This window comes from Atractosteus spatula, chromosome 2 (assembly GCF_055471065.1).
Source record: "Atractosteus spatula isolate fAtrSpa1 chromosome 2, fAtrSpa1.hap1, whole genome shotgun sequence".
NCBI classification, from domain to species: Eukaryota; Metazoa; Chordata; class Actinopteri; order Semionotiformes; family Lepisosteidae; genus Atractosteus; species Atractosteus spatula.
In genome coordinates, this window is record NC_142707.1 from 49727801 (window position 1) to 49744532 (window position 16732).

Sequence of the window (16732 nt, forward strand, 5' to 3'; positions counted from 1 at the left end):
GGTGTAGGAGACCAGGGCTCTGGTGGTGTAGGGGACCAGGGCTCTGAGGGTTTAGGGGACCAGGGCTCTTTGAGCCCTTTCAATCTCCCAAGTCAAAGTCAGGGGGAATTCGAGCTTCTTCCTAATGAGCTTCTCAGTGAACTGGGTCATCGACCCCCCTCGCTGTCCTCTGGGACCCCGTAGATCCGCAGGTAGATCTGATCTGATCTCCTCCTCCTGCCCTCCAGGTCCGTCAGCTTGGCCTCTTGCTGCTTCTGCCTCTGGAGCAGGAGTAAAAGCACATTGTCTGTTTTTCACCCCACGCCTCGGTCTGCACAGTGCGCTCCTCCTCCTCATTTATCCTTTATTCATTCTGCTCAATTCTTCAGGAAAATCTAATAGATCTGAAGTCTGTCAGTTCAGTGAAGATGTTTTCGACTGTAAGCAGACTGACCTTGCGGTCTGGCGCCTTGCAGACTGTTGAGCTGGGGGAGAACTACTCCGGTCTCCCTGTTCCTCTTCAGTTTCCTTTCTCACTAAGCTTTGGGTGTTTCTACATGCTTTGCCTTGTTCTTCCATTATTACCCAACACTTAGTATCTGTTTTAAATTGTATTATTTGCAGTTCTAAAACAGTTGCTGCTTTTTTAACCGACTGAAAGAGCGAGAAAATTAAGCAGCCATTGCTGATGGTGACGTCACCAGAAGCCTGTAATGTTTTTTCTAATGAATGAGGTGTCAGTGACTCTAGCAATGGACTTGTAACAGGAAATGGTTTGTTGACAGATTTCCTTTCTGTGTCGAGTCTCACACAGGTTTTCTCTTCCAGGTTCTGTCCCTCAGACGCTAAAGAGCAGAACACTGAGGACTGGAAACAGAAAGTCATTTCATTCCTGCTGGATCTGTGCGTCCAGGGAGCAGAGCGGGAGACACAGACAGGAGAGAAGGTCTTGGAAACACTGCTGTCATTTCTGAGTTTTCATCACCTTATCAGTCAGTGTGATTTCCTGCTGGATCTGTATTCCCGTGTGAAGGTCTATGAGTCTCAAACAGGTAGGAATGCTCTCCCAGCACTCCAGCCAGTTTTCCAGTCAGCTCCTGCAGTCTGGACTATAGACCTCTCCAAGAGAAAGGCCTCCCTCTTCCTTGAAGTGCTGAAACTCCACACAGTCAGGAAACCAGTAGAGCTGTGGGGCTGGTCAGCTGAAGAGAGTGAAGTGAGGAGTTTCCTTCAGTGCCTGCCCTATATTTCCCAGCTGAGGTAAGTGTGTGTGTACAGTCAGTCCTCTCTCAGTGTGTCTCTGCTGTGTTGCTCTGTGCTGTAAGGGAGCCTGTTCACTAAGGGAGCTAGGAAAGTCTGCTGCTGAGCACAGCTGAGTTGTATCATGCTTTCTTGTGTCTTTACTAGATTCGCTTTAGGAATATTGAAGAGTCACAGGAGTCAGACAGCAGCTGACAGCATTACTGTGTCTTGTGTTGTGGGAATGAGTGACTGTGAGATCTGTTTCCATGTGTTGCTGACAGGTTGAAGCCAGAGGGATCGGTGCCACAGGGTCCCAGCGCTCTGTCTATGAAGAGTGACAACTCCATGAATCACCCCCTCACCTTCAGGCAAGGAGCCTTCAGCCTTGATCCCAGGTCAGATTACTGTTTCCTGTCTTGGGTTTAACGTTAGCGCAGTTTAAAACTGATTGTGTGCCAGAGGGCTCCTGTTGTGCACTTGTTCATACATCCTACATTTTTCACTTCTTGGCAGTGAGGGAAGAATTGCTTAGTGTGTGAGTCTCTGGACTCTTAACTGGTGTGTTGCTTGCTCAAGTTCCCTCATACAGTACCTTAAGTGAGGTAGTTAACCCCATTGCTGCAGTCCACCCAGCTGTATGAATGGGGGCCAGTATCTCTGCTGTACTTCCTGTGATGGATCGGCATCACGTCTGGATGCTCTGTAGCCCTGGACCTGGAGAAGTGTTATTAGGCAGGTTCTGTAGGTAAACCTTAAAGTCACCAATTGAAAAAGACAAGAAGCACATGAACCATGATTGTTTAAATAATGGATTTGTTAAGGGATTTAAAGATGATTTGGATCTGCAATCATGATGCTGTTTTCCCTTCCAGGAGAAGATTACGTACCGTAGGTTTACAGCGGATGTTTGTTCTTTATTCTCCAGCTCAGCTGGTAATAGAGGAACAACGAGGCCCAGACATAGACAGGATAAACCAATAATTACTACAATACTTAATGTAACCTTACACAACACGCAAGAGTTATACCATGACCAGATATTTACAGGTCAGTGATTCCCAGAGCCCTATGTCGGTACAGATGTCTTAAATCATCAAATGACAATGATGTAACAGTAAAGTTCATTAACCTGAGTACATTATTTGTAGCCCTGCCTGTTTATTTATGTCAATGTTCCTTTAACAGCTGTTTAAATAAGGAAGACAGTGTCCATTGTTCCAGACCTTTACAGTAAGGTAATCAGGCTGAGAACTGCAAAGGAACTAGCTTCCCTTACACTCAGCTATGATGGGAGGCTAACAACAAACATCAGGTATAAAAGTGGTATCTCATTTGGACCCCTGTGGTACTCCACTAATTCCAGTACATCAATCCAGTGTTAGCATTTAGCCCTAACCTGTACTACAGATGCAGCTGTCTTGAATGTGCGAAGTGTCAGGTGGTATACCGCAGGAGGTACCTTAAGTGAGGTAGTTAACCCCATTGCTGCAGTCCAGCCAGCTGTGGACGATGGTACGACGAACAGCACCGCTGTTACCGCTACTCTGTAAAACCGCCAGGGGGCCCAGTGAATTGTTCCGCAGCTGCGTGAGGTTGTCAGATGACTCACTACTAAATGTTTATTAAGCCATTCGTGCTTTGCTGCACTAGTCATACTGTAAAGGAGAGACAATTTCATTTGATACAGTGATTTTGCTCAGCTCCAAATAAGATACTGTATGTTACTTAACAGAATTCTCATTTTTTAATTACATACAGTATACAGAAGTATTAATAATTGTTTAGAAGTAGTAATTTGAAAACTTAATTTTATGTTAGATTGTGATAATTAAAAATATACAGTGTGGCTTTAAAACATATCGTATTAAAAAGCAAATAAACATGTAAAAACAAAACAGGGGCCAAATTAAAATACGTTTTGAGTATTGTTTGAATGACTTTGATGGTCGCGTACTGTAAGTTACATTGTAGCAGATAGAATTGTAGACTATATAATGGGTTTTTCTTTAATCAAAGAAAAGTTTAATCCACTACCCACACAAGATGTATAATTGTATCCTATTCTGAGTTTGTGGTATTCTGCAGGTATTTTGCATGAATACCTTTTGAACAGTAAGTGTTGCCGTATGAGCGTCATTGGTGGTTCAGTGGTAGAATTCTTGCCTTCCATGCGAGAGGCAAGGGGCTTGATTCCTGGCCAATGAACAAACTGTACTTGAACAAATTGCCCCTTGGGGATAACAAAGTCTCTCTTTCAATATTAAATTAATATTATTAAAAAGTAGTAGTACCTAAATTAATAAATGGAACCACCATTTGAATCAGAATTGTAATTAGTTTGAATAATTGTACACAGTTTACCAGAATTTAATGTACTTTAGCACAAACTCTTCTTCGTAGTGTTTTGTAATAAATAGAACATACATTTTATGTTGTTGAACAGCAGGTCTTACAAGCTTTTTTGCAAGGATGATGCTCTGTAGTGTAGAGCCAGCAAACGTGTGAATCTTGCTAGAATTCAAAGATAAAATACTTTATTGCCATGTCAACAAAGTTAATTTGAGTGTGCCATAGTGCAGCCTAAATAAAAACACAACAGAAATGGCAACTTTTACACTTAACACATACACAGTACAGATTATTCAGTTAGTTTTAGACTCCAAGTTTAAAAATAAAAACATGAATAATCAAAAGGAGTTTATTCACTCCCATGTGATGCTTGCATCAACCAAGATCTACCTGTTGAGGTGCCTGATGGTCTCTAGATACAGTAGGTGCTGTTTTGTCACTGAGCAGTACTGTGGGTTGGAAGGGATGAGTGGACACCTCCTTAGCATTCTGTTTGATAAGTCTTTCATAAATAGAGGGTAACAGAGGGATGATGGCATCTGATGACCATGGATGCTGTGCATACGACTATTTCCAGCTGATTCCTGTCTTGGGCAGTTGTATTGATGTACCAAACTGATATTGAGAAGGTGAACCCGCTGTCAGTCTCTGTTCTATAGAAGTGTGTTGTTGCTTCCTGATTGACTCCAAACTCTCAGCTGTCGTAGAGCACAAAGCCTGCTCTAATGGCCCGCTCCTGAAGTTTATCGAACAGCTTTATAGGCTCAGTTGTATAACATGCTGAGCTGTAGCTAGTAAACAGGTGGTGGTGACTTCAAGGTGCTGCAGGATGGGATGGTGGTAAACAGAAACAGCATCCTCTACAGATCTGTTGGTCCTGTACCCAAATTGGTAAGGGTCTAGCTTAACACTGGACAGATGGTTACAAACCAGTCACTCAAAATCTTTCATAATATCTGAGGTCAGGCCCAGAGACCTGTAATCATCCACGCAGCTGACACTGGCTTTCTTAGGCACAGGAATAATCAATGCAGACTGAAAACAGGCAGCAACTTTACACTGCTTTTCTAATGACCATTTCCATAAGCTTACACGAATAGAATTTAGACATATAGGTGAAAAATTACTAGGTTTGTTTTGTTACCTGTTTACCTGTTTGATGGCAGAGCATGATATTGGTCATTTTTGAGTCAGTGGGCATGACTCCTGTCCTTAGAGAGTGTTGGAAGAGGTTTCGTATCAGTCTGCGTGGAACGTCTCTAGTTTCCGTAAGTACAGCTAGGAAAGTCTGCTGCTGAGCACAGCTGAGTTGTATCATGCTTTCTTGTGTCTTTACTAGATTCGCTTTAGGAATATTGAAGAGTCACAGGAGTCGGACAGCAGCTGACAGCATTACTGTGTCTTGTGTTGTGGGAATGAGTGACTGTGAGATCTGTTTCCATGTGTTGCTGACAGGTTGAAGCCAGAGGGATCGGTGCCACAGGGTCCCAGCGCTCTGTCTATGAAGAGTGACAACTCCATGAATCACCCCCTCACCTTCAGGCAAGGAGCCTTCAGCCTTGATCCCAGGTCAGATTACTGTTTCCTGTCTTGGGTTTAACGTTAGCGCAGTTTAAAACTGATTGTGTGCCAGAGGCCTCCTGTTGTGCACTTGTTCATACATCCTACATTTTTCACTTCTTGGCAGTGAGGGAAGAATTGCTTAGTGTGTGAGTCTCTGGACTCTTAACTGGTGTGTTGCTTGCTCAAGTTCCCTCATACAGTACCTTAAGTGAGGTAGTTAACCCCATTGCTGCAGTCCACCCAGCTGTATGAATGGGGGCCAGTATCTCTGCTGTACTTCCTGTGATGGATCGGCATCACGTCTGGATGCTCTGTAGCCCTGGACCTGGAGAAGTGTTATTAGGCAGGTTCTGTAGGTAAACCTTAAAGTCACCAATTGAAAAAGACAAGAAGCACATGAACCATGATTGTTTAAATAATGGATTTGTTAAGGGATTTAAAGATGATTTGGATCTGCAATCATGATGCTGTTTTCCCTTCCAGGAGAAGATTACGTACCGTAGGTTTACAGCAGATGTTTGTTCTTTATTCTCCAGCTCAGCTGGTAATAGAGGAACAACGAGGCCCAGACATAGACAGGATAAACCAATAATTACTACAATACTTAATGTAACCTTACACAACACGCAAGAGTTATACCATGACCAGATATTTACAGGTCAGTGATTCCCAGAGCCCTATGTCGGTACAGATGTCTTAAATCATCAAATGACAATGATGTAACAGTAAAGTTCATTAACCTGAGTAAATTATTTGTAGCCCTGCCTGTTTATTTATGTCAGTGTTCCTTTAACAGCTGTTTAAATAAGGAAGACAGTGTCCATTGTTCCAGACCTTTACAGTAAGGTAATCAGGCTGAGAACTGCAAAGGAACTAGCTTCCCTTACACTCAGCTATGATGGGAGGCTAACAACAAACATCAGGTATAAAAGTGGTATCTCATTTGGACCCCTGTGGTACTCCACTAATTCCAGTACATCAATCCAGTGTTAGCATTTAGCCCTAACCTGTACTACAGATGCAGCTGTCTTGAATGTGCGAAGTGTCAGGTGGTATACCGCAGGAGGTACCTTAAGTGAGGTAGTTAACCCCATTGCTGCAGTCCAGCCAGCTGTGGACGACGGTACGACGAACAGCACCGCTGTTACCGCTACTCTGTAAAACCGCCAGGGGGCCCAGTGAATTGTTCCGCAGCTGCGTGAGGTTGTCAGATGACTCACTACTAAATGTTTATTAAGCCATTCGTGCTTTGCTGCACTAGTCATACTGTAAAGGAGAGACAATTTCATTTGATACAGTGATTTTGCTCAGCTCCAAATAAGATACTGTATGTTACTTAACAGAATTCTCATTTTTTAATTACATACAGTATACAGAAGTATTAATAATTGTTTAGAAGTAGTAATTTGAAAACTTAATTTTATGTTAGATTGTGATAATTAAAAATATACAGTGTGGCTTTAAAACATATCGTATTAAAAAGCAAATAAACATGTAAAAACAAAACAGGGGCCAAATTAAAATACGTTTTGAGTATTGTTTGAATGACTTTGATGGTCGCGTACTGTAAGTTACATTGTAGCAGATAGAATTGTAGACTATATAATGGGTTTTTCTTTAATCAAAGAAAAGTTTAATCCACTACCCACACAAGATGTATAATTGTATCCTATTCTGAGTTTGTGGTATTCTGCAGGTATTTTGCATGAATACCTTTTGAACAGTAAGTGTTGCCGTATGAGCGTCATTGGTGGTTCAGTGGTAGAATTCTTGCCTTCCATGCGAGAGGCAAGGGGCTTGATTCCTGGCCAATGAACAAACTGTACTTGAACAAATTGCCCCTTGGGGATAACAAAGTCTCTCTTTCAATATTAAATTAATATTATTAAAAAGTAGTAGTACCTAAATTAATAAATGGAACCACCATTTGAATCAGAATTGTAATTAGTTTGAATAATTGTACACAGTTTACCAGAATTTAATGTACTTTAGCACAAACTCTTCTTCGTAGTGTTTTGTAATAAATAGAACATACATTTTATGTTGTTGAACAGCAGGTCTTACAAGCTTTTTTGCAAGGATGATGCTCTGTAGTGTAGAGCCAGCAAACGTGTGAATCTTGCTAGAATTCAAAGATAAAATACTTTATTGCCATGTCAACAAAGTTAATTTGAGTGTGCCATAGTGCAGCCTAAATAAAAACACAACAGAAATGGCAACTTTTACACTTAACACATACACAGTACAGATTATTCAGTTAGTTTTAGACTCCAAGTTTAAAAATAAAAACATGAATAATCAAAAGGAGTTTATTCACTCCCATGTGATGCTTGCATCAACCAAGATCTACCTGTTGAGGTGCCTGATGGTCTCTAGATACAGTAGGTGCTGTTTTGTCACTGAGCAGTACTGTGGGTTGGAAGGGATGAGTGGACACCTCCTTAGCATTCTGTTTGATAAGTCTTTCATACAGATGCAGCCATTCAAAATGCGCGGGCGATAGCGCATTATTTTGCGGTACGCTGTACGCAGTCTACCGCAAGCTACCGGTAAATACCGCGAGTTACCGTAAATTCTCCTATAATACGACAAGCAAAATAATAGTATCCGGAATTTCCGCAAGGTGGAGCTAATAAAGCTCAACCTCTCATGTTTGAGCTGTGGCCATCAAAGTCTTTAACGAAGATATTACTAATAGTATTAATAATGAATGACCTTGGACAAGCTGTAAGTGTAAACTCAAAGTATTGCCCTGGTCAACATTCTTTTTTTCATTGACCATCTTTGTAAAAGTAACACCACAGCATTTCGCAATCACGCATTTGTTTCCAATCATGCAAAGTACAGTGATTCACCATGCCTTTCACATGCTCATAAAAGAGATTGATTTAGGAACATAAACATATTACCGTATGCAAACTGTACTGTATACAGTATGTATATGTATATTTAATGTCTTAACTGTGCCCGTTTAAGTATTGAATATTCATATCTAATTTTACCACTGAAGGGAAATCTTAGTAGCTGAGCATAAAAAGAATAGGAGCATACTGCAACGCGTGTGAAGGCCATAAACGATATTAATTTTGGAACATAAACATACAGTATATGGCTGGTCTCGGTACTTTAAAGAAAACATACACGAAACATGGTTTCATTATGACCAGAATCTGTCTTGAGATATTTTTAACTTGATTTACAGTATTTGAGAGGTATGTCTTAACACCGATACTACAGTGCTTAAGTACTGCTCACGTATATGTTTCTAGGTTTATATTATGCATTTCATAAGGTCAAATTACTTTTGAGCAACTAATAAGAAGCGCGAAACGGTATGTGTTTTAGTTTCGTTTCGTGCTGGGACCCGTGGATTGATTAGAGATATCAAGTACATACAAGTCATTTTTTAAATGTTGTAGTTCGTCTTGAAAAAATGTTACGAGTACATCATCTATCAACAATTACACAGGTTCTGTTTCCATATTGCGGATTTTGGTTACGTAATATTATTTTCTAGATTTCACGTTGTGAATATATGATTTGGGCAAACAGAGCCGCAAAGAAGTACATTATGGGTTGTTGTTTTTTTTATGCAGTTTTATCTAGAACAAGCGATGCTTAAACCTTTGTCTGATTCTTGTGAAACTATCCACACGACAGTTACAGTACCTAGGAGTTGACTTCAGTGATGTCACTGATGGGATGTTTCTAAAAATCCATCCTCTGTAAAACGTCTTCTCTAGTTGTCCTGCATATGTATTCGCTAATGAAGCTGTGTGTTCTGAGCCTGGATCTCTACATTTCTGTATGAACCAGCTTAGAGGGCTAAAGACAGCTTGTGTTTAAATTGAGTGTAAGGCAATTTATGCTTCTAAAGTCATGGTCAGCATTTATTATTGAACTGTGCTGTAAACTTGTTCTGTGCCAAGTCACATTATTTTATAGCGTTTTTATAGCGTTATCAAATCCGGTGGAGTTTCCTGACTCCCATGTCACATGGTCTGTGATTGAAACTTGTAAAACCGGTTTAATTCGTCACAGCCAGCACTCCGGTTGTAAAGTAGAAGCAGGCGAGATTTCCAGCGAAAAACACCTCCCCCTTCTTCAGGTGTGAGGGTCTTCTGCTCAGAATGAAACGCTAAAATGTAATGTAGGCTCTGAATGGGTTCAGTTGTGATTTGGGCTTGATTAAGGTCGCTGCCTTTCATCTAAAACCCTACTTGAATCCTTCTAAACTAAAAATCAGTGTTTGTGAGTTCTAAATAAAGAGGTATCCAGGTAACAGTGAAACGGGCGGACAGTCTGGGGAGATCGCCCGTTTTCCATGTAAATAGTTCCCTGGTTCCGCACCCCTTGGTGTTTCTCTCGCTCTCTCTCGGGTCACCTGATCATTAGCTCGAAAGATTTGAGTGCTTTGTGTATATTCTAATGGTAGTGGGTGCAGGGTGTGTGGGAACAGGTTTGGTTGAAATTGCATTGGAGATCTATGTTCTTCACACCTGAAACATTTTCTCTGAAAGCATTTTCTTCGCAGTTTAACCGATCTTGTTACAGCATGTTACAGTTTACTATTATTAAACATATTAATTTTAAGTGCTTAATGTAAAATCTTGTAAAAATATATTTTCATTGTTCAAATATACATTAAGTCTGACTATCATATAATAAGTTAAATACAAAACTAAAGAAAAAATAGGGTTAAATATAATTCAAAATATTTTGCTAACAATGTTAACTGTTTATGAATAATAAAATGTATTAGCTAAGGAGTAGGATGGCACAGTTGTTAGTATGTTTTTTGTTTTGTTTCTTTTTCATAAATACAACAGTAGTACCTGATGTCTCAGTGGCTTTCAAAATTAAATTATGCATGCAAACCTGTGAACTAGAAAGATAACTAAGATATCATCCATTTATAATGGTGGCAAAGTGGTTAGCATTGCTATCTTGCAGCACTGGGGTCCTAGGTTCAATTCCTGCCATCCTGTGTGTGTGGGGTTTACATGTTCTCTCTGGGTTACATGGTTTTTCTCCATATGTGTGATATGACTCCCTCTCGCACTCCAAAACATACTGGTAAGTTAATTGGTTTATGGGAAAACTGGCCCTGGTGTGTGTGTGTTTGTGTCTGTCTGTCCTGTGATGGACTGGCGCTATGTCCAGGGTGTATTCTGCCTTGTGTCCGTTGCTTCCTTAAAATCTAAAATATGAGCTCTACTTGCCACTTACAGTACCAACAGTACCAGCTAACTTTAGTAGTGACATTTTCATGGATCTTTTTAACAATAAAATTTACAACATCAGACTTCAGACACAATTAAACAGGCCTCAAAAAAGTCTGGTACAAACATTTTCAGCATGGAATAAACCGTTACTTTAATGGTATAAACCTTAAATGGATTCATATTCTCAATACGATTTGGTGCTCAGTAACATGACTTAGAAAATGACAGAAGACATACGTATCATGCTTATCCTTCTATTTTTCATAATCGTAAACTCCTTAAGGCAGTTACATTTTCTCTGTTCTGACCTGGAGTTACAGAGAAATTTAAATTCTAATAAGAGATTTGTAATGAGGAAAGTCATACCAATCACTCATACAGTACCAGGATTTGCAATTACAATACAAATACTTTCTTTCTGTATGTGTTTATTTTGCAGTTTGAGTCTATGGCATTCCTTTGGGGGTCTATACTCCAAGGCGTGACTTTTTTATGTATAAACATCAGTATTTACTGCTATTAATTACTGTACGATTTATAGTTGAAATCTGAGCCTAGATATAAAGTTAGATATAAAGTTAAAATCTCGACAAAGCAATGTAGGAAATACAGAGAAAATAAATCCTTTCTGACATCTAAAATCAGTTTCGATCAAGGTCTCTAAAACGAACAAGAAAAAGAAGATTTTCGGAGGGCAATTACGCTGTGTTTATATAGAATAAGTGATTTATGAGCAATCTAATTTCTTGTTCGTTTAAAACAGTGAAATGTCAGCTGTAAAAGATCGCACCAGAAACAGCACTCTCTCTGCCTGTCATAGACGTTCAGGAAAGGCTGAATGAAGTCATGTCAAGTACAATAATTCGGAGATCAATAATAACAGTTGTAGGACAGTATATAAGGAGGATAAGGATTTTGAAGTTGACTCGAAATCTGATAGGTAACCAGTGCAAGGACTTGAAAACAGGTGTAATGCACCCCTGATAGGATTCTTGCTGTCATATTCTGAACATATTGAAGATTGCTCAGTGTGGATTTAATTTCCTCAGTGAACAGGATGTGCATTTATTAATTCTAGAAAAAAACTAGATTTCTCTAGTTCTTAGTTTCTCTAGTTCCCTTTAAAATAAACTATTATTCCACAATGCAGAGTATTACATGGCCAGTATTTACACATGATATTTGTGATTTAAAGAAATTAACACAAGCAGCTTTTGGAGATTTAAGTGTTGGCTGGGTTATTGCAGGATAAAAGACTAGAGATGTTGGCAAGAAGAAGATAGTCTGGGGAAAGCTGAGGAATACACTTATAACAAGAACACTTCCTAATGGGGTTAGGCATACTTTTGATGAAGATGATGAAGTTAACAGACTATATGTTTACATAGATACTGAAATAAGGATTGTATTTTAGATTATGTGTAGTTGCTGGCATTGAACTGTGTGTTGGATGCACATGAATTGAAGGAATGGGCAAACATAGCTGATGCGGATCCACAGAGCCAGCATATTAAGATGTTTATAATTAGAGGCAATTTGTTTAAATAACTAGGTATGGATACTGATGTGCAAGAGAGATGGAAAGGCTGTTTCCTTAAGATATAAAATATTTTAATAAAATAATAAAATATTTTATTCTCAGTGAGATGCTGCCATTTCATAGTGGGTTTCTAACACTGTGTATAGTTCCATCCACACAGTGCCTTTACTTCCATTTCTAATCTCTTTATCCAGTACAGAGGATTTGGAGCCTATCCCAGTAAGCGACGGACACAAGGCAGAATACACCCTGGACATAGCGCCAGTCCATCACAGGACAGACAGACACAAACACACACACACCAGGGCCAGTTTAAATCTAACCTCAGAACCTTTCTTTTCAGAAGACTTAGTGTCTGTATCTGCTTCATTTTCTAATTTTGGTAGCACCTCTAACTGCTTGTCTTTCTTATATGCATTTACTTTGTAATCTGTGGTCCTTTTATCTGTTTTTACATCTACTGTATTGCTTTGAGATGCCACCTTTAATGGTGATATATCAAATAAAGTGTTTTATTATTGTTATAGGGAAACATGATCAGATTGTCCCTGGTTCAGAAAAAAAGATCTAAAGTATACTAGTTTGTCACTCTTCTAATTCCCTTTGCTAAATGACTTTTCATACTAATCTGATCAATCTAACTGCCAGTTTTCTGTGCTTTCTCTATCCTGCTAGATTTGCAATTATTCTGAAAATTTTCATCTTGAAATAACTCATTTCTAAATACCTTTTTCACTGTTAACATCTTGCAGCAACTCTGCGACAAAATATACACTCTGACAGTTCATCCTGCTACCAACATTAAATAGAACAAATCTTAAGATTTCTATATTTATGTCTTTATTTAGTGATTTCATTAGTGACAAAGGCTAAACTTTCTTGGAAAAATGTCTTTTATGTGTTGTGGAAAAAACTGACTTGCTTTAACAAAAAATGTTTACAAATCCTTTCACCTGGCATTTTCGTAGTTAGAAATTATGGAACGCTCTGTTAAAAGCAAGGGAGTTTTTATGTCCGTTGCAGTTCTTTTGCAACATGAATATAATTATATCGTTATTAATTTCTTGAGATACGCGATTCCATATTATATTCCCTTTTAATCAAATTCTAAAAGTATGCTTGTTGACTCCGGTATCGTGTTAGTTAAAGACTTCGATGCTTAAAATGTTTAGGGAGAAATGGAATACTGGTGTGTATTTTTTTCTTTAAAGTACCAAGACCAGCCATATACTGTATGTTTATGTTCCAAAATTAATATCGTTTATGACCTTCACACGCGTTGCAGTATGCTCCTATTCTTTTTATGCTCAGGCACTAAGTAAAAGGAGATGCTTCATATTGCTTGACTAATTTTAAAAACTAAGTTAGAAATGCAGACGCTCCCTCGGTGCGCTGCTCTGGTGCGCCGGCTCTTACACAGTGCCTGTCTGCCGTAAGCGTTACAATATACATACCCAACACTGCTTGTACCCATCTGTCATGCAAATAAAACACCTTGAATTGAATTGAATTGAGGGGAGAAGGGGGGGATACTAAAGCCAATACTGGCTCAATGAGCTTTGACGTGCTAATGCGTTGGTTTAACAGTCCGGGTGTGGCAGGCTTCCAATGTCAACTCGACTCGATTGGAAGACAATGAACGTATTTTAGCCCTAAATGAATTAATAGCAAACATGGTTTACATAAAATACATTTTTCCAAGAAAGTTTATAATAATACGATCTATAGTTGAAATCTGAGCCTACTTTAAAAATAAAGGAAAAGCATTTTCAGAGAGCAATCACGCTGTGTTTATGTAGAAAAAGCGATTAGGTTTATGAGCAATCTAATTACCTAATCGCTTAAAACGCTATATAAAATAAAGTTTATTTAGAGATGAATGATCAATGTGGTAGTTTAAATAATGTGAGTCAGGAAACTAACACAGCGCCACCGGATTTAATAACGCAATAAAAACGCTATAAAATAATGTGACACAGTACAGCACAGTACAATAATACTGACCATGACTTTAGAAGCATAAATTACCTTACACTCAATTTAAACACAAGCTGTCTTTCTGTATGAACCTCTAAGCTGGTTCATACAGAAAATGTAGAAATGCATTAGCCTGATTATGATTAAAAACACATAATTAAACACGCGTTTGCGATTTAAATCAGAACACGATTTAAATCAATATAAATGTTTATATTGTAACGCATACTGTCCAGCCTCCATTTCTCTATAAAAATTTACTGTTGCACACACACACACAATAGAAGCGGGAACCGCTGTCAGAAGGGAAGATATGTTCAAAATATCGCAAATATCGATCATGTTGCGATATTTTGAAATATAAAAGTCAACTGATTGTCCATAATATCGCTTACCTATTTTTTCGAAGAAATGTTTGTTAAAATAAAAGTTCAGCACCAGCTGGATTTGAACACACAACCTACCAGTTGGTAGTCACGCACCTAGACCAGTAGGCTACAAGAGAGCTCGCATGATCAGGCAGGCGAAACAGCCCTACACAGCCCTGCCGCAGTACACGGATATAATCATACCGTTATTAAATTCTTTAGATACGCGATTCCATATTATATTCCCTTTTAATCAAATTCTAAAAGTATGCTTGTTGACTCCGGTATCACGTTAGTTAAAGACTTCGAAGCTTACAATGTTTAGGGAGAAATGGAATACCGGTGTGTATTTTTTTCTTTAAAGTACCAAGACCAGCTATATACTGTATGTTTACGTTCCAAAATTAATATCGTTTATGGCCTTCACACGCGTTACAGTATGCTCCTATTCTTTTTATGCTCAGCTACTAAGATTTCCCTTCAGTGGTAAAATTCAATATCTACAACGGGCACAGTAAAGGCGTTTACAGTAAGTCTTTCTACGACAGACCAACGGACCACGAGTGCCCCTGTCGGTCAACCAATCACGCACCGCGGTATCCCGTGTCATCATACCTGCGGTATCTGTACCGCGGTGTCTGTGCCGCGCACTTTGAATGGCTGCATCTGTAAATAGAGGGTAACAGAGGGATGATGGCATCTGATGACCATGGATGCTGTGCATACGACTATTTCCAGCTGATTCCTGTCTTGGGCAGTTGTATTGATGTACCAAACTGATATTGAGAAGGTGAACCCGCTGTCAGTCTCTGTTCTATAGAAGTGTGTTGTTGCTTCCTGATTGACTCCAAACTCTCTCAGCTGTCGTAGAGCACAAAGCCTGCTCTAATGGCCCGCTCCTGAAGTTTATCAAACAGCTTTATAGGCTCAGTTGTATAACATGCTGAGCTGTAGCTAGTAAACAGGTGGTGGTGACTTCAAGGTGCTGCAGGATGGGATGGTGGTAAACAGAAACAGCATCCTCTACAGATCTGTTGGTCCTGTACCCAAATTGGTAAGGGTCTAGCTTAACACTGGACAGATGGTTACAAACCAGTCACTCAAAATCTTTCATAATATCTGAGGTCAGGCCCAGAGACCTGTAATCATCCACGCAGCTGACACTGGCTTTCTTAGGCACAGGAATAATCAATGCAGACTGAAAACAGGCAGCAACTTTACACTGCTTTTCTAATGACCATTTCCATAAGCTTACACGAATAGAATTTAGACATATAGGTGAAAAATTACTAGGTTTGTTTTGTTACCTGTTTACCTGTTTGATGGCAGAGCATGATATTGGTCATTTTTGAGTCAGTGGGCATGACTCCTGTCCTTAGAGAGTGTTGGAAGAGGTTTCGTATCAGTCTGCGTGGAACGTCTCTAGTTTCCGTAAGTACAGCTAGGAAAGTCTGCTGCTGAGCACAGCTGAGTTGTATCATGCTTTCTTGTGTCTTTACTAGATTCGCTTTAGGAATATTGAAGAGTCACAGGAGTCGGACAGCAGCTGACAGCATTACTGTGTCTTGTGTTGTGGGAATGAGTGACTGTGAGATCTGTTTCCATGTGTTGCTGACAGGTTGAAGCCAGAGGGATCGGTGCCACAGGGTCCCAGCGCTCTGTCTATGAAGAGTGACAACTCCATGAATCACCCCCTCACCTTCAGGCAAGGAGCCTTCAGCCTTGATCCCAGGTCAGATTACTGTTTCCTGTCTTGGGTTTAACGTTAGCGCAGTTTAAAACTGATTGTGTGCCAGAGGCCTCCTGTTGTGCACTTGTTCATACATCCTACATTTTTCACTTCTTGGCAGTGAGGGAAGAATTGCTTAGTGTGTGAGTCTCTGGACTCTTAACTGGTGTGTTGCTTGCTCAAGTTCCCTCATACAGTACCTTAAGTGAGGTAGTTAACCCCATTGCTGCAGTCCACCCAGCTGTATGAATGGGGGCCAGTATCTCTGCTGTACTTCCTGTGATGGATCGGCATCACGTCTGGATGCTCTGTAGCCCTGGACCTGGAGAAGTGTTATTAGGCAGGTTCTGTAGGTAAACCTTAAAGTCACCAATTGAAAAAGACAAGAAGCACATGAACCATGATTGTTTAAATAATGGATTTGTTAAGGGATTTAAAGATGATTTGGATCTGCAATCATGATGCTGTTTTCCCTTCCAGGAGAAGATTACGTACCGTAGGTTTACAGCGGATGTTTGTTCTTTATTCTCCAGCTCAGCTGGTAATAGAGGAACAACGAGGCCCAGACATAGACAGGATAAACCAATAATTACTACAATACTTAATGTAACCTTACACAACACGCAAGAGTTATACCATGACCAGATATTTACAGGTCAGTGATTCCCAGAGCCCTATGTCGGTACAGATGTCTTAAATCATCAAATGACAATGATGTAACAGTAAAGTTCATTAACCTGAGTAAATTATTTGTAGCCCT

At 39.7% G+C, this 16732-nt stretch overlaps 1 protein-coding gene across 4 annotated transcripts in view; it reads left to right on the plus strand.

The window, feature by feature from the left end:
- The window catches only part of LOC148839822 (uncharacterized), a 191278-nt gene that overhangs the window by 15464 nt on the left and 159082 nt on the right, over nt 1-16732 (plus strand). For all 4 annotated transcript variants that reach the window (XM_088909656.1, XM_088909659.1, XM_088909657.1 and 1 more), the window contains exons 5-8: nt 808-1239; nt 1503-1616; nt 5026-5139; nt 15862-15975. In XM_088909656.1, the coding sequence (XP_088765782.1) occupies nt 808-1239; nt 1503-1616; nt 5026-5139; nt 15862-15975 (774 nt within the window). The remainder of the gene's footprint in view (nt 1-807; nt 1240-1502; nt 1617-5025; nt 5140-15861; nt 15976-16732) is intronic.